The following is an 18565-nucleotide window of genomic DNA, read 5'->3' on the forward strand; positions in this document are numbered from 1 at the left end:
TGAAAAGGAAAGCTCACATTTACAAAATAGTTTGCTCTGTAATTCTCTTCCCTTTATTAAGCCAACAATTCTCAGTCACTATAATAAGACTCCTTTGAAAGCCTTGACAAAATTACATTAGCAATATTCTAAATATTGGGAAGTTAGATCAAGTTAAAAATACACAATTCATCCCAGCACCAGCTGGCCGAGCTGCTGGAATTTCTTTCCAACAGAAGGAAGAAAATACTACATACATTCAACACAATTTAGTGTTCAACTGAAATCTACTACGGTTTGTTGAATTTGAGAAGATAATGCAGTATGAAGTAGGAACAACTTTCTGTAAATATGGGCCACCAAATACTTGAACACTCCTTGGGTCACCTTTGAAGATGTGCTAACTACTTTAAACATCTATATGTACAGTCAGAGATTATCCTGATTTAACTTAATGGCTACTGAGAAAAAAAATCCTTTGGAAACATTTTTCCTTGCTAGAAATCAGAACAGCCACATACAGCCCAGTATCATCACCCCCAGCATGAAGCTCTTACCCACAAGATAAAAATATAGCAGAGGCAAAAGGATACATATCCATGAAGCATAGAAGGGTCTAGTCTGAACACTCGCTGGGAAACAGAATCATCAAGCTTGGAAGAGACCTTCAGGATCATCTAGTCCAGCTGTCAACCCAGCACCACCATAATAACCCCTAAATCATATTCCCATGTGCCACACCCAGATGCCTCTTGAACACTTCCAGAGCCAGTAACTCCAATACCTCCCTGGACAACTTATTCCAAAGCCTAACCACTCTTTCAGTGATTTTCTTAATTTTCTCATATCTAATAACCTCTCCTGGCACAACAGAAGGCCATTTCCTCTCGTCCTTTCACTTGAGACATGGGAGAAGAGGCTGACCCCCACCTGGCTACAAACTATTTTCAGGTCACTGTAGAGTGTGATGAGGTCCCCCCTGAGCCTCCTCTTCCCCAGACCAAACAACCCCAGTTCCACTGCCCTGAAGAGACATTCAAACCACACTGCTTAGAGCCCCACTCTCTTGGACAGTACTTTTGTGAGGGATTTCAGTGACATCAGACCATTTCAAAGCAGGGCTATCAGGGCTAACCTAGCTGTGACCAAGCAGTGAATCTAGAAGAGACAGTTAAAGTATGCTGCTATACTCTGACAGTGATGACTAGTAAATATCACAATGTCTTTCCTGGATGCCCACTGAACTTGGAAAAAACTGAATACCCTTTCATGTCTACTGTATTTATATATGGTATATATATGATATATCAATACAGTATATATCATATATAGAGAGATATCATGTATCATATATATCTATAGAAAAAAACACATGCACATTTCTTGCAGGCAATTGACAAAGAAAGAATTCTTATTTTGAAATTTTTCAAATTTACTGGATGGACTTTTAGCCCTGGACAAACCCAATATAACATCCTTCCATACTGTTCTTTTTGACAAAGATTTTTACAGTAGTGGTGCCGAATTTGCTTTGTTAGAACTTTGGTATGACTCAAGAGGTACTGAACAGCATGTCCAGTTTGCATTGTTATTCCAGTAGGAAGTTCAGCTCTTACTGCCTGGCTTCTTCTGTTAACTACATCTATGGCTAAATCATCAAATTTACATTCAGATTAACCTCTTTTTGAAAAGAAAATGTATTTGCAGGTACAAATGTCTTATGGTGACAGCATGTAGAAAACAAACTATCTGCAGAGTAATGAGGGAGTTGAACTAATGTGTTTAAAAAGGAAAGATTGTATTGTTCTGACACTACAGGCCTGGCTCTCCTCTTATTGCACAAAGTTTAGACTGGCATAACTCTTTTGACTCCTACTGGCTCACCTTTGATTTAATTTACTGGCAGCAACAGAGGAATCAGGGTGTGTATTTGCTACACTTGACATTCACCAACATAAAGGCAGTTTTAACTATGCTGTACAGGAGATTGGAACCCAAAATCTAATATTTTGCTGAGACTGGTAACTGAACTGGGTATGGGAATATTTGGACAGTAAGACCAAAGGAGAAATTAAGCTGCATGGCAACCTTCTCCCTCAATATCCAAATATCAGATTTGTAGATTTAAATACATCCTGAAATATAATAAAAAGTGCACGAGCAGTTTAAATTTTAATACAGTGTTTATCTTATTAATTGATTGCTAAACAAGATGTAAAATACACATATGCATAAAAGCTTATACCATGATCTGCAGTGCCATGCTATGCGTAAGTGTCCAAGTTTTGCATTTCACTTGCAACTCATGCTATGTTTCTTTGGTTTTCACCCCTGCTATTAAGTGGAAGAGCACCTGCTTTCGCTTGTAGTTATGGGGCACTTCATTTCTTTAGAGGAAGCAAAAATTTGGTACTGGGGCTCTGTGCTCTTGATGCAGATGCAGAAATCCCATTAATATTACTAGGAAAGCTAAGGACACAGGGGAGAACATACCACATTTAGATTACTGTACAGTTCTGCAGTCTCTTACATTTAGCCAATACTTCCAACAAAATAGCCCATAATAAAGCTTGGAATTGAATGTTGTCTTTTTTTTGTTACCAATAATGCCTATAATACTGGGCTCTCATAGCCAAGCAAGATTCATACTGTTATAGTCACGTTTATATCCACATTCAACTTCCTTTTATTAGAAGTATAATACTGCACTTTATATCACAAATGTATAAAAAATATGGCAGATAGTGTCATAACAATACTTTTCTTTTAAATGAGTATATTTAAAAAACAGACAGTTATTTTCCATTTATATATATATTTATATATAGAATAAAATACTCCTGATGCAATATATAAATGTTACTGTTAGTTTTTTATAGAAACTACTGTAGCTGTTGCACTGCTTCACAATGTTTCAAACAGCTCAAAATAACTTTACATTATAACATAAAAGATATGATTATAACAGTACGATATTAGGTCATCATAAATAAATATTACAAATCCTATCAAATATGGAAGTTTAAAAAACAAATTTAAGACATACAATTTAACTTTAAACCCTTAACAGGGATACACTTTTATCACATAAACCCCACTTTTTTAACTAGGCAGCAAAAAATGTAGTAAGGGCATAGGTCTAGACATGAATGTTTTCACCCTTATAAGTGCCAATACATACCAGAAGTCTCCCAGCTTTCAGGCAGAGATGTGCACTAAGCTGGAATGTAAAAGAGAGAAAATGGCAATGCATTTTTCTCCCTGACCTGCACACCCTGCCTGGTACCCAGTGACATTTCTGACGACTGGTAGTTCATAGTTCAACTTGTTTTACCGTATAATCCCTGACTCTCTCCGTGGTGCCAAACAGCATAGCTCCACACGTACATATTGCACACCTTTATAAAGCTGAAAATGCAGTCTTACCATCACCAGAACCACCACCACCACTCTCCTACGCTGATCTCCACCCAAACTGGCCTGTTTTCTGGAGTGCCATTACAAGGCTGTCTCTTTTAAGTCATTCAGGTTTGGCATCCGCGCCCGGTTTGTCCGGCTGTACGTGTGCCCGTTCTGCCCGCTCTTGGCAGGGAGCTGATCCGAGTAGGGGGGCCCGTCGCTCACGCTCCTGTTCATTACGGGGGACACGTGCCAGGTGGGCTCCAGCTGGCTTGGGATCTGCAGCGTTGGCCTGGGCTTGGGCTGAGCCTCCTGCCGCACGTTGCTGCTGCCGCTGCTGGAGCTCTGACTCATGGGGTGAATTCGCACTTCAGGAAAAGAGGCTTTGGCTGGCTGGCTGGGTAAGGGCTGGAAGCGAGGCTCGGCGGGGACAGGGTGGTTCGAGGAGAGGTGTAGGAGCTTTCGGAGAGATTTTAATGGCTGGCTCTGAAAGACACGCAGAAAAGCACTTGACCTTCTGCCCTCCATCATATCAGGCTTCTTATAACACAACTGTCATAACCTAAACTGAGCATCTTAAACTTCACAGGACTTCATCACTTTTAACCTCTGTTCATTTGGTATATTTCATTACAAGCTATGACTGCACACCTGAGAAAATGTCTTCTCATCATGATTCAATCTAGTAGCTACCTGGAAAGGTAGAACTTTTTCTATGTTAGAAAAAAATTGCTCCCATCAATTATTTTATCCTTGTTAACTTTGAAAACACGGGCATAGACAATTGCATTAGCTGTCCATCTGTCAATTCTCTAACTATAAACTTTAGAGCCTTGGTCACATTTTATGAGGCACGAATATCAGAAATATAAAGTTCTTAAACATTTTGTGAACATCAATTAGGGGCTAGACAGCGTCTTGAGTAATCATCTGCAGTGAAACAAGGTCTGGCAGAACTCTGCAGTGCCATAGTTTCTTTGCTGGCAGATGGGAGATAAGCAGCTTCTTTAACTGGTGAGCAGGTTGAAGGCAAATAGAGACACAGGATTACTGAACATGGGTAGTAACAGCCCAGGGAAGCCCAAGTACACAAAGTGGTATGAAAAAAGCCTCATTAAATTCCACAGATCACAGAGCAGTTTGTTTCTTCAAATACTGCTGGTGCAAAAAATCCTCTTTTCTGGTTTTCAGTACGACAGCAACAGAGTGTGGTGCTGAAGCTCCCTCACAAACCCTGTCCCCCAAGCTGGTTTTAGGACTAGAGAAAATAAAGTTGCATTAGTGCAGTGCTGTGCTGCAAAAACGTAGCCTGCTTAAGCTGCAGTCTGTGCCAGCCACATCATGACATGGTCTCGATGCTCTGGTGACCACATCAAGCATCACACTGTGCCTTGCAGCAGAGCAGCCTCAGGATTCACTGTTCCTTACAGAGCTGACTTGAGGGCTTTGCCACAGCACTGCATTGCACCCACAGACTGGCACTGAAACACTGCCTGTCTCTCATACAAAAACAACCAGTATTTCAAAGGGCTCAAAGACTGACACAGGGACAGTTAGTCTCTCTTTTCATTGTCATTCATGTCTAGATTTTCAAAAAATTATGCAAGACTGCAGGCACATGACTTTTTGTGTTCAATGAGCAGGGAACGAGAAGATTGGGAAATAATGTCAAATGAGATTTTCCTATTCATCAGAGAAAAAGCTGTCAAGATACCTCATTGAAACTAAAATACAGAAAATTGATAATGTCACTTACATGAGGCTGGATTTCTGTCATCTTCTCAGGATGCCAATCCTTCTGCCTGCTGCTCTGGTGATTAGAAGAATGAATGGCTTTCTGTAATGCCAAGAGATCCTGACCATCAGTGTTAGGCATCTGCAACAAAATATTGAATACTGGTCTCCTACTATATTCTTAGGAATAGCTGTAAATAATTTCCCACAGTTAATTACAGAACACAAGTGAAGGCCATTACTGCAGCAGAATTGCAGTGACCTTTCAATAATTTTCCCCACAGTAAGAGCAAGTGGCTGTGGATATCATGCAGATTTGCTCTACCCTTAGCCCTTAAAGCATTCGCATGCTGTTAGTGTTATTTGCTGTAAGAGAGAGCAGTTAAACAAGGCCTCAAAAATAAAAAAAATTGTTGAGCCTCATCTTCATTTAAAAAGCATTCCATATTGCAGTTAAGACCATGGATCAGTTCTATAAATTTTTTCCTGAGTGAAGCAGGCCAAAATCTCTCTAAACTGATGTCTTCACTGATTTTGCCATCAAAAAACCAAGAGCTTTTCCTTTTTCCATCTTTCCTCTGTTCCAAAAATATCCCAAACTAAAGCAAAAATTAAGAAAGAGCCCCAGGTGAAACTTTTTTGCAGAAGGATAATTTAAAACTTACATGCAGATTTTTATCTAATTTCAAGAATTCTAAGCAAAAAAAGACAGTCAAAATGTAACCTATTTTTAATGCAAGCTGTCTTTTATCATGAACAATCAGGATAAACAAAAATACAACAAACACATAAGATAAAATTTCTTTTTCAGTAAACCATCGATTAATTAAATTTATATATAAAGGAGCAGTTTGTATAAAATATGTATTTATGATATGGCTATAAACCAAATGAGATTAATTTTTTTCCTGATTGAAACAGAATGAGACAGTTTATTTTTAAACATACACAATTTCACAACTATTTTCCTTCTTTAGTCTAACTCCCAGGGCTCATTCTCTCAGGAACTGTGTATATTACATTTTCACTATATTAAATACTATAAAAATTTTGTTTAGGCACAACCTATTTCAACAAAACTGCCAATTTTACTTAAATTTATTGAACTGGCCCAAGATACTTAACTGGCATGAAGAGGAAGTGATACCATGAAAATAAACCACATGCTGCTGTAGTCAGTAAAACAAATTTACTGGAGCATTTTACAGTGCTACTGTACTTAAAAATTAATACCATGGGTAGAGTGACTACAGGAAGCTTTTTCAAAGAAGAACTATGCTTTAAATTATTCTTTGAATTAAAAATAGGAAAGAGGGATTTCTTGATGCTTGGATTCTCCCCGTTGGTTGAGTCTGTCTGCAATATAAGACACAAAAACTAAATGCATAGCATTTAAATTCAAGAGATCTGTCCTTACTATATTAATTCTTTTCCTTTTCTTTTTTCCCCCTTTTTTTTTTAATTTCCGAAAATACATGTTATAAAGCCTATAATTTTCTTTGGAAAAAATACAATAATGTTTGAACAAAAAAGGCTATGGAACAAACTCAAGGAACTCAATGCACAGAAAGCATGTAAAAAAAGATCAGTACACCTCTTCTTAGTTCCATGTTCATTAGGAATGCAAAATGAGGTTCAATGCTTTTTGGAAACAATTGATAGATCTTGTTGACTTTAGTGATGTTTGGCTTAAAACCTTTAACTTTGTCAATCATTTGAACTTGTGATAATGACCTAAAGCAGTATGACATTTCTTATATTTATATAAAGAAAATATCAAAGATACAGTAACAATAATAGCAATTGGTTTCAGAATCAGCAGTTGATAGTTACTCTAGAAAAAATGAAAGTATTCTATTTTTAACTTGCAGAAAGAGACAGGGCTCCAAGATGAATTTTTTCAGTTCTATCACAAATATGCCATTAACAACTTCATGTATAACTGCAAGGACATTGGCTGTTTTATTTTAATTTCTGTAGCACAACCAAAGAGCATATCAATGGATGCACAAATGACAAACAGAACTAGAAGGTATTAGAATTATGAATAGGACTATTTGTCCCCTGCTCAAGTGCAAAACAAGCACAGGGCACATGCTGTGCCTTGCATTATCCTGCCTGTCATTATAACTTTATAATCAATAGAATTATTATGTGACCAAACAGAATGGTGGGAGTGATACCAAAAGCAAGGGTTGCAAACAGCTGTCTCAGCTTCCAGATGCCATCGAAGTTAATGAAAGGAAGTCAATAATTAGCATAGCTTATGTTTAGGAAATTTATGGTCAGAAGAATTCTTATTTTGAAGTCAGTAAATTAAAAAGAATCAAAGCATTGCTAAGAGAAATGCTCACCTGCAACAGTTTTTTTCCAAAGCAGGTAATTTCTTCAGACCAATAGCTTGAAATATGTGCCAAAATCTGCAAAACTCTGGCTCCTCTGAAGACAGTGCCTACTGACACTGTGCACAACCCTCATGGATATCAAATTGTTTGATGGCACATGACAGAAAAAACTGTGACTCTAGCAATCCTCAAAAACTTTTACTATGCCACTGAAAGACTTTAAACAAGATGAAAAGAAGAATGGCTAAGAACAGCTCTGCAAAAACAATATTGCAAAGAATTACTATAACAGTCTGCAACAATTATTATCCCATGAGGTACTGCATCTGGAGAACTCTAGAGAGAATGATTCATGGGAACAACTCTGCAGGAGGAAGCATCAGGAACTGGATCAGTTCTGGGCCATTAGATATTTTGAGAATGACGTTACTAAGAAGTTGCCTTGAATCCAATTTTAGATATCTCTTATGACTCCTGTAACAATCACCAGCAAAATGAGACTTGCCAAAGGATATCAGAAGTAAATCATAGCTATGATGTGCTTCCCAGCACGATGACAGTCCTTGGGTTTAGTTTGTAATTTGCTGCAGAAAGTCTGTGTTTGAGTAAATAACCAATATTTTCTACTGCTAAGACACTATATTAATTATAACCCTCAGAAAAAAAGCCTAGGTAGTCACAAGCTGTCTGTTAGACTTTTATTATGAGATCATAAAAAACACTATCCATGTAGTTGAAGAGCTACTATTACAGTGCTGTTAACAGCTTTTATTACTGAAGTCAAACTTGGTGTTGAACTGAAGGAGTAATTGTTGTTTGTGCTGAAAAAACATCCCAATGTTTGTTAGGTAGATGTCTTCAACTAAGAGAAGAACAAAGAACAGTTGGAACCAGACACTTGTACACACATCAGTCTATTGCTAGATACTGTCCTCTTAATCAGTTGTAAGTAGAAATGAAAAGAGGTCTCTGGTTGGATCAAAAAATCAAGTTGATCTCAGCAAACTTCTAGCTGAGGATGCAAGACTTGCATCACTATCTGATTTCACTAATTTATTAATCTTCCTGTGAGATACCAGTTCTAAGTAGCAAACATAGTTTTCCCTTATCCGAAATCCCTCTCTCCCTCCTCATTCCTCTCTACCCCTCTTCTTTAGAGCAGGAAGAAACAGGAGTAAGGATTAGATTCAAATCTGTCCTATCTTGTAATCAGTGAGGGCTTTGGTAGCTACAGAGCAAGGTACTTTTGATTTATGTGTCTTGTAAAGTGCCAGATTTTGAGATGAAACACAATCCAGTCTGCACTTCCTTTACACAGTTTAATCTGGAAATAGTTGATACATCATCCATCAGCGGAGCTGTTAGTGTTCCCTGCCACCATGTCTGAATGGCTAGAATCAGAGGAGACTATAACAGTGCCAATTTAACATTTTTTTTAAATGCACCACTGGAAACTATGATATCAAATAATCCCAGAGCTATAGTCGAGTCACTTTGTTCAGCTGTGTGATACACATGATTATATTTGAACTGCGTAAAGGTATAAGGATGAACAAGTTCAAAAGGAAAGGTGGATGCCATTGCTCTAAATCTTGCCCAGCAGGAAGTGAGATGCTTTTTTAAGTGCTAGTTAATACACATATGCATATTTTCCACCCAGTTCAAAGAAACTTTAAAAAAACACAAAAAAACCTTGTAATCCCTCCTCTCCTGCAGCTCTCAACAGATCAGCCCTCCAGCAACACTCCAGGTCATACCACCTCACTCACTGATAGCAGATATTTTCATTTAGATACTCCCCTTTGCCAGGAGTGAGCACGATTTACTCCATTCTGAGAATCTTCAAAACTGTAACTGCCCTTACACTTACAGAAACATCACAATTTTATGCCAATAAAATTTTTTATTTTCTGTTTCCAGAACTGTCATTTGAGAATGAGATTATGTTTAGGTCACTTCAGTTCTTAGGGAGATTATAAAACTTCATGAAGTGTCTGTATGCCACTGCTGTCTGATAAAAAAAGTTTTCTACCTCCTAAAAAGTAAAGGAAAATGTAAACATATAGAAGAGACACCAAAGACTCATACTGAGTAACAAAAGCCACAATCCATTCCCTCAACAAAACAAAATCCATTAGAATAGTTAAAGATATATCATCCTTATTCCAATCATGGGATGCAGCAAGAAGACTGAGGCTGTTACCAAGACACTCCTATGAAAAAGATGGGAAAGAATTCTCAGTTATAAAGCCCGACTCCCTCCATATGGGTGCCTGGAATTATTCAAGCTCTGAGGACACACAACAATGCCTTTAATATTCTTGGATTGGTATCACCAGATCCTGCAAAGGAATTTCTTGCAACATCAGCTTAAAAATTGCATCAAAGCTGGCACTGAGAAAGTCTGAATGAAAACAAAAATGCACAGGACTGGTAAGTGAAGAATTACTTGAAAAGGCAGAAAAATCCACCCTGAACAGGAGGAGAGTTTTGACTTTCATACAGTGAAAAGAGAAAATAAAAGAAGAAATAGATACACACATGAGCATAAACACAACAAAGGTACTGTACTAATCTAGCATATTAAAATTGTATAATTCAAAACCAATAAATAATTTATTTTATTAGAAATGCTGCATACTTACAGTTTGAGATTTCTTCTTTTTCTTTTTTATTGCCCTGAAAAAACCTTGCTTTTCTTTCTCCTTGAGCTGTTCTGAGTTAAGGTTTTCAGGACTTTTCCTAAATATGAAATAAGGTATTGTAAGAGAGATTTTATTTTGGTATTTTGTCAGTTCTGTGAAATACTGAGATCTGATGCCAAAGAATGGAGATTACTGATTAAAGTAAAAAGATTCTTAATGTTTTAGCATTCATTGGTTCCAGGGTTACTATACAAATACCAGATAGTCTTATTAAATGGGATAGGAGGTACACAGTGTTAGGGTAAAATGATTAGTTTAAACCAATGAATAGTTATTTAGGGAAAAGGAAAGCATGCATGTCTTCTTTGAAGACAGAATTTAATACTCAAACCAAAATACCACACACGAGGTCTTTTAGAAAAATGAAAAGCATATCTGAGGGAACATACAAATGGTGGTGATGTATAAAAGCACAGGTGCAGTTTCTCCTCTGCTTGCTGGAGAACAAGGAGTTGCAAAGTTCGCCAGAGAGAACCACTTTGCTGACATGGTTCCAAATTTATCATCTGGGAGGCTGGGGATCTACAGTTGTCCATTTCAACTGAAAAACTTCAGTTATTTTGTTATGCACAGGTGAGACAGTGCTGGCAAAAGGAGGTGACCCGAAAATGGAACACGTGACTTGCCTGAAGACTGAATTTCCGCCTTTTAACTTACATGTCTGAAGTAACTACAGCTGATAAATAACATGTTACTTTCAGTATACACAGTAAACCAAGTATTTAAAGTACTGACACTGGATAAAAAGAGGGTTTACAAAGGACATTGGTGAGACATAACTGAATGCAGTTCTAGTGCCCTTTAAAATAGCTTGAAAATTGAAAATGCTACAGGAAAGTGTCAGAGAAATAATTGCAGAGATAGCAAGAATGCCCTATATTTAAACCCTCAGATTTCCATCTCTTTAGTGTGTTTAAAAACACAGCCAAACCAGCCCAAATATTTAGTTTCCTTGGCTTATGCACAAGTACTTAAGAAGAAATTACAGAATACTAGAAAGATCTTTAACCTCAAGGGCAAAGATGTAACAAGTAGGTGGATGATAAAGTCAGAGAACTCATATTAGAAATAAGGCACTAATTTGCACAATAAGCCTCATTAACGGCCAGAACAAACTCTTTAGTGGATTTCCCACCTTTGACATTTCAAATCAGGACCTCATACTCTTCTGGGAGACACACGTTAGCCAGGTGTGCCCCTGGGCCTGGATCCCAGAGACCGGGTGACATTTAATAGCAACTGACATACCGAAAATCATACTGGGTGATTTAACAGTCCTTGTTCACTCTTAAGTCGCATGCAAACAAAAACCAAATTATTCCATTGTCTCACTGCCACAGTTTTAAGGGCTCTGGATGACAAACAGGAGCAGCTTTTCTTGGAGTAACTGTAATGTAGCAACACTTAGCTGTCTACTATAGTTGTCTCTGGCTTCTAATTCTGGCTTTAAATGCTATGCTATCAGCTGGTGATTCAGCTGCTACTACATGCCAAGCTGACTTTTTTTTTCCAAAGCAAATGTGAAACACATAATTGGGGTAGAAATCACTGGAGCCACCCTCCTTATCAATAAAGTTATTGTCACTCTGGTAGCTGGTTTGATCAGTTCCTCAATTTCTACACAAAACAACCTCAAGCTTAGAATGTTATCTGGTTCTAAATATAAATGCATGCAGTGGTTAAATACTGAATAAAGTGCACCTGTTGATTAAGAAAATGGTCGTAGTACAAAGATTCACAGGTAGGAAGTATGGTGGAAATTTTCCTAATTTAGATTTGTTAGAATTTACATCTAGATCCAAGAAACGCATTCAGGTGTGTGACAACATAGATTTAATGTGAATATTACAACACTACAGGCAAAAATCCCTAGTTTAATAGGATTATTATATTTATAATACATTTCTAAAATATGCTGGATTCCCAGGGCTTCCTGTTGCTGTCACATCCCTGTATTTGGTACTGCTGCGTAACAGATGTAAGGCACTCATGTATGAGTCACTTAGAGCACTGACATTAAAGCTTTACAGACTCACTGAGCTCCTGAGACTGACTTAACACAGAGAAAACACCTACTGAATAATTTACTAAATGATTTTTACTTGAGTTTTTAGAAAATTTGGAGTAAATTATACACTCCCAGTATCCTGCTTGTACTCAGAATGTCACATAAACAGGGCTAAGAACCTTCTGGGCCTTTTCCCAAAGGAGTAACTGTGCATCCACATCTACAAAGATATCCCAAACCACAGCCCCAGTGCAAATTACCAACCCAATGACTGTTGTCCACTGAGGAACCAGTGTCAGATGATTAAGCAAATCCCCAGGAGGTTATTCTACATTGTCCTTTAAATTTTTTAAATGTCTTGCTATGGCTTTTCTGTTCCAAATTCTATTCCAAAATGGAGGTGCTATTTTAAAAGGTAAAGTTAATCTTCAGAGTGCAGCTTGGAACAAATTTTGTCATTCTTGTAGATAGTCACTCAAGTGTGATACTCTTCTTTGGCCCAATGAACCTGGATGAGAAAACTGCTCCCTACAGCAGTTGAGCAGAAAGGAGATAAATGAAATTCTGCACCATTATTTCCTCTTTATGACTACAGTGACCAGAGTAGGAAAATAATGGGCTGAGAACTCTGCTCATTTTCAATTGCTGCTTACCCAAAAGCCAGTGGCTTTATACAGACTGGTTTATGTCATTAACTCCTGTGACTCATATTGCAGTACAGTTGACTGAAAAAGCATTGACCTTGAAAAGCAACTGCTTCAAAACACATGCTCATTATGTGAAGAGAGTGAACATATATAGCATTATAGCAGGAAGCTTCAACACCAGGATTCTGTGCTGAGTAAAAATAGAGCAGAACATTTTGATCGATGATGGAACACTGGTGTATTTTAGGCATCCCAAAAGATGATTTTCAGATAGTGAACAGTACAGGAAAAATTAGGATTATCAGAAAAAAATCTGTATGGTAGATCACTCAACACTAAACTCTTACAACATATTGCAAGTATTTTGGTATTTTCCATAAAGCTTCAGCTCTTGAAAGCAAAGTTACCCCCAAATCTGTGCTGTCTGTTTTACTAGTGAGTAAGACTAGCCCCAGATAAGAGCCCCGACTCAGAAAGCTCATTCTCAAGAAGAAACCAAAGGCAAAATGCCCTGTGATCTGTTATTTTTTTCTTTGTGTCTTTTGCATGCTTAGAACATATAATGTAGAACACATTAGTTATTCTGGTCTGAGACACTTGGAAAAGGCATAGGTATAAACAGAAATTCTGTGACTATCACTCCTGTTTATTGCCCCAGCAGGAAAGGCATCCAGCTTCATGCAGGTACAGAGGTGTAGTAGCCAACATGCACGTGGCAAGCAAGCTGATGTGCTTTCATATTAACTACAAATAATAAATGGGAAGCATGTTGCATTCATGCTGGCTTAGCGAGAGGCATACTGCAGACAGCTCTTTCTAGGAGGCAATTCTTCATGCTTGTTGTAGCTGTTTTTCAGCAACTCTGACGTCAGGCCTGGCTTGGAAACCCTCTGCCTGCCACAGTAACACTCCCTTTTCTGAACCAAATGCAATCACATAAGTAAGGGCTTTGTCTGATGAAGGAACTACTGAAATACCCCAAATTTTTTCTGGAAGATAAATGACCCAACACTGGTTCTTCAAGTTAGCTTTTAGTTTTGCTTAAAGTAAGACCCTTAAGGGGCAGTTACAGAGTTCCACTTAGCGAAGGCAAGAAAATGTCAGAAAGTAATGAAGCAATTAAAATATAATTTAAGGTCAGAATGGCAATCCCACAGGCTGAAGCCCACAGTAGAACTTCTCGGTCTAAAAGTCTGGCACTGAAAGCTTAAAGTCAAAGATCAAATCTGAACTTTGGAGTTGCAATATTTTGTTTGTCATGTGGAAAAGAGGATTTATTAACTGGAATAAACCCCAGATCTACTATCTTGTATACAGAGTAGCATTCAGAATTGCAATTTCCTGATATTTTTTACAAATTCCATAAAAGAACTGGGAATATTTACAATGCAGAAACAGACGTACTGCAGACATAGCTAAACAAGCTTTAAACTAACTTGTTCAGATATTGGCAATCTTCTAGTTTCAGGAACATAAGTGTGACTACATTGTTACACTGACACTGAGACAGTGATATAATAGTCAGCCATGTTCTGTTTACAAAATACTGTGTTGCTTTGTGAAACTTAAGAGTGAGTGGAGTTTTAAACCTTTGACTCTCCTAAGAGTAGGATGTTCTTTTTATCTCTTTTCTTGAATGACAAGAGAGTTTACACGTTTATATATGTTATACACATATAAAAATAATAATAAATATTATATATATATATTTCCTCCTTTTGTTATTTTTGCAAGAAGGTATGACATGCTAGAGAAAATATGACAAGCTGCTTGTCATAGAATGTCTCAATTTGTAAGGACATGAAAGATCTAAACAAAACAGCTTTCCAGAAGCCCCCAGATATCTTGCAAGCAATCAGTGCAAACACTTGCAATATGATGTGAGATAGAGTAGTCCATGTTGGAATTTATCCTAAAGATATATTTGGAACTATGACAATGGTAAATATAACTCGGGCCAATATTCTGGCACACTGGCAGAACACAATTAAGCATCTTGCCTGTACCTACTAATTTTGCCCAGCTCAGGACAAAGCTCATACAAGTGAAAGAGAATAAACATATCTTCTTGCATCAAAAAGAAAAAAAATTGAGCAAGTTCAAGGTCCTTTACAGGAACTTGGGCAAAGAAAAGATTTTATAAAAGAATGAAAAATTTGCTTTTTTCCAAATCAAGTTGTCTAAAGTTCAGAAATGATCTAATAATTTAAGAGTAAAATCTGATGACAAAAGTCGAGTTTATAACATCTTTATTTTAAAAGGCAGGACAGTGGGGACAAAGCAAAGAAATGCACACAAAGACAAGGGAACATCTGTGACAATTCAGTCTAGCAAACATTCACAGAATCTTTGACAGAAGAAAGGCAACACAGAGCAATACTATGAGAGAAGCAATATTTTACAGTAGTGGCAAGTCCAGGTGGAATACATGTCATTCATAATTCGACATGAATTGTCATGTACCAGTTATGTATGTCAGTCAAACATCAAATATTTACTTCATCATAAAATTGATGTAAGCAGAATCACATTCCATTAGAGCTTTCAATATTTTCATAAGCAGTTACACAACTTGTATACAGAAAATTAAGTAGAGGAACATAGACTCTACACCACTCAGGAATCTGATTAAGCTGCATTTATGGCACAGAACAATTTTGCAACAAGATTAGACCACTGCCAGGATGACTTGAACAGAGTTAACATGTAGAGCTGGGCAGGAAACACCTTGGGAAAACAGGGAGAAGGAAAAGCAAAGAAAAAGAGAAGCATATGCCAAAATAGCAGTAACTTGAGTTAGCAGGTACTGCTATTCCTCCCAATTCATAAGAAGAAATGTTTGTTCTTCTGTAGGTTCTTCTCTCAAAGGAGCTGTTCCACTTTGTGAAAATATTTGAGTACATTAATTGGATCAAGGACTTAAATCTAACTGTCTCAAGGTTAATGAAAGGCCTTACTCAGAAGGCCATATGCAGTACCTCTGTGGTCCTTTCACTGTTTTAACAAGATGAAACAGCTTCAAGAGAATATATTGAGGGAACCAGACAATGTGCTCCAGAATAACCTCTAACTTCTGGTTCAGACCACTCACTTGTCAGATCTAAGATCTTGGTTCAAGCCTCTGATTTAAATAATGAAGAACAAAGGCCCTGCTTTCAAGTTCCCCACATTCAAAAAATAATGCTGACTCCAGAATATTTGTTCCTTTGAAAGTTTGGGCATTGTAAAGAAAAAAAATACTTTGTAAAAAAAAATTCCCAACCAGCTCTAATAACATATGCTATTATTTCAGTTCAGAGTTAAAATAACATTACATGTTTCTTTGCAGTCAAGGCAATATATTGGTGAATGATATATAAAGCAAAACAAGATTCCAGTTGTCTCATGTTATATGCAAGACAGAAAGATCCAGATCAGAAGCACAACAAAATAGGTAAAAGGGTTTAACAGCAGGAATAAATACCTTCTTTAGCCACATAAGTCACAACATAAGTACCACCTTTTTACATAAAGGATCGGTTTCCTCAGCTAACTTCCACAAAATGGGTGTAGGTGGAGCTACTGAAGGACAGGAAGCAGACTCGAGTGAATCAGAGCAGGTGACAAAGGGTCTGGAGTAAACATCTTCTATTACTGACAGAGGTACAAAACCTGAATACAAGCTGAAACACAAACTAGCCACCATGCCCTGACTCCCCCCACCCCCTCCCCCCTGTTCTGTTTTAAGCACATAAATCACAGGTTGTTCTTGTGAAAACACATTAAGTCAATAGACCACTGAAACAGTTTAGATACCATGACTTTATCGCACTTTCAGAGAGGTGTTTCGGAGTGTGGAATGAAGCATAGTTGAACCATGCAAATGTATACAGTCCATTCCTTCCACCACTCCCTTGAAGCTCCATTTGCTTTTTTTTATTCAGTGTGCTTTACTGTGATTAAACAAAGTAGATGATTAAGAGTACTTTAGAGCTGAACAGCTCTCAGAGAAACCAAAGTAAGGTATTTCCCTTTAAGTCCTGCAAAGCTATGCATATGCAGTCATTTTATTAGCATAATTATAGTTAAGTGCTTTATGTTACATAATGGAGCCATGTGATGCTTTTAATCTTTTAAAATCAATATACACCATTAAGATGTTGCTCAGTCCATTTTCCCATAGAATGTACTCATTTCCTTCTGTGGTGCGTGAACAAAAAGAGCAGTGGTCCCCATTGTGGGGTGAAAATATTCTTCATTAATACAGTTCTATCATATATATGGAAACATGCACTTGGATATTTTTTCCCATTTGTATGACAATTCATGCTTCTGGAATCCCCAGATTGCTACCCATGCTATATGCACATAAGCACTTTGTACGACCTTTAACTCAAGATTAATAGTGGAAAAAATTCTGAAAGACTCAACAAAGAATATAAACTAACTCATTCGTGTTGTGGTGCAATGAAATAATTCTTGCTGCTCCAAAGGGGACAAGAAACATGCCATGCTATGCCAGTATAGCTGGAAAAAGCAACTCAGCACGCAGACAATTGCAAACCTTAAGAAAAACGTGGGTTTTTTTCCTCCTGTTACACACCCCTGTTTTCCCTTCCATTCTCTACACATCTGTGCAAATAACAACTCACCAAGTGTCAAAGGTGGTTTGCCTCTTTGGGTGGTTTGCCACTGTGCTGCTGTCTGCTGGTAACACAGAGGCTCTGTTGGACACGTTGTTCTCTATGTACGTACTCTCTGGGCGTGGAGATGGAACTGGACAGAGAAACAGCAAACAGTGGACACTGAGCTCTGCCACAAACCCAACTCTCAGCTCGCTGCTTCCTCTCTACCCCTTACAGAAACCAGAGCATGGAGACACAGTTGCACTAGTACTATTGAAAAAAAAGCTGTTGTTTTGTGATACTCTGCAGGGTAATATTAGTTATAAAATGAGACCATCATCAGAACTTGGAAAGTTGTTCTTAGATTTGGGAACACTTCTATTTGTAGGGAACTGTAAGTGCAATTGATATTTAAAAACAGGAAACAGAGTAAGAGTATAGTGTTATTAAAGACACAAAATACTATAGTTTATACTTTGTCTTCACTTTAGACTTTAAAAAACATAGTACCCATCCTGAAAAAAAATATTTTGGATTTTAATGTAACTAAGAATAAGAGATAATGCACTAAAAATTAAAGTATCAAAATCAGACATGTATTTTTCAAATAGACATACTGTGGTTTAGAAAACACATTGTACATAGCCAGAATGTAAATTTATTAGAATTATGAGTGTCACCAGAAACACCTGCACTGGACTAAAAGTTGATCAGACACTAGTTGCAGCATTAATTACACTTTCTATCAAAACTCAATCTGTAAGTTTTTGTTCAAGCTATAGGACAAAAGTGCATGCTAATAACCTTTGCATTAAGTCACGACTTGATGTTACATAAATACGAATTAATTTTTTTCACAGTTACTTGTATATATTATTATCACTGGTTTTGAATATACTATTATCAAGCTATTATTTAAATATAGTATCATTTTCCCAAAGCAAAACTTAAGTCTGTATAAAATACATTTGTTTGATAGATAAAGAGGAAAAAACCTCTAGTTTACAAAAAGGAATTGAATAAACCCCAGACCTAGAGTTTCGTTAGCCCATAACTTACAGAAAATCATTCTTCTTTGGAACTTTTGTTTCACTATGTATAAAAAAGAAGGAATTTTTGACCGTCACAATAATCCATGTCCAAT

At 37.3% G+C, this 18565-nt stretch overlaps 1 protein-coding gene across 4 annotated transcripts in view; it reads right to left on the reverse strand.

Moving 5' to 3' along the window:
- Positions 1–2774: 2774 nt before the first annotated feature.
- The window catches only part of CDKL5 (cyclin dependent kinase like 5), a 122521-nt gene continuing 106730 nt past the window's right edge, over positions 2775–18565 (reverse strand). For 3 of the 4 annotated variants that reach the window (XM_071555501.1, XM_071555595.1, XM_071555684.1), the window contains 5 exons: positions 17449–17572; positions 10103–10199; positions 6346–6468; positions 5135–5254; positions 2775–3864 (listed from right to left, as the gene is read on the reverse strand). In XM_071555501.1, coding sequence (XP_071411602.1) covers positions 3478–3864; positions 5135–5254; positions 6346–6468; positions 10103–10199; positions 17449–17572 — 851 coding nt within the window. In that variant the 3' untranslated portion in view covers positions 2775–3477. The remainder of the gene's footprint in view (positions 3865–5134; positions 5255–6345; positions 6469–10102; positions 10200–17448; positions 17573–18565) is intronic. The other variant, XM_071555766.1, reaches the window with a different exon arrangement.

Source organism: Pithys albifrons, chromosome 1 (assembly GCF_047495875.1).
Source record: "Pithys albifrons albifrons isolate INPA30051 chromosome 1, PitAlb_v1, whole genome shotgun sequence".
In the NCBI taxonomy this organism is placed as follows: domain Eukaryota; kingdom Metazoa; phylum Chordata; class Aves; order Passeriformes; family Thamnophilidae; genus Pithys; species Pithys albifrons.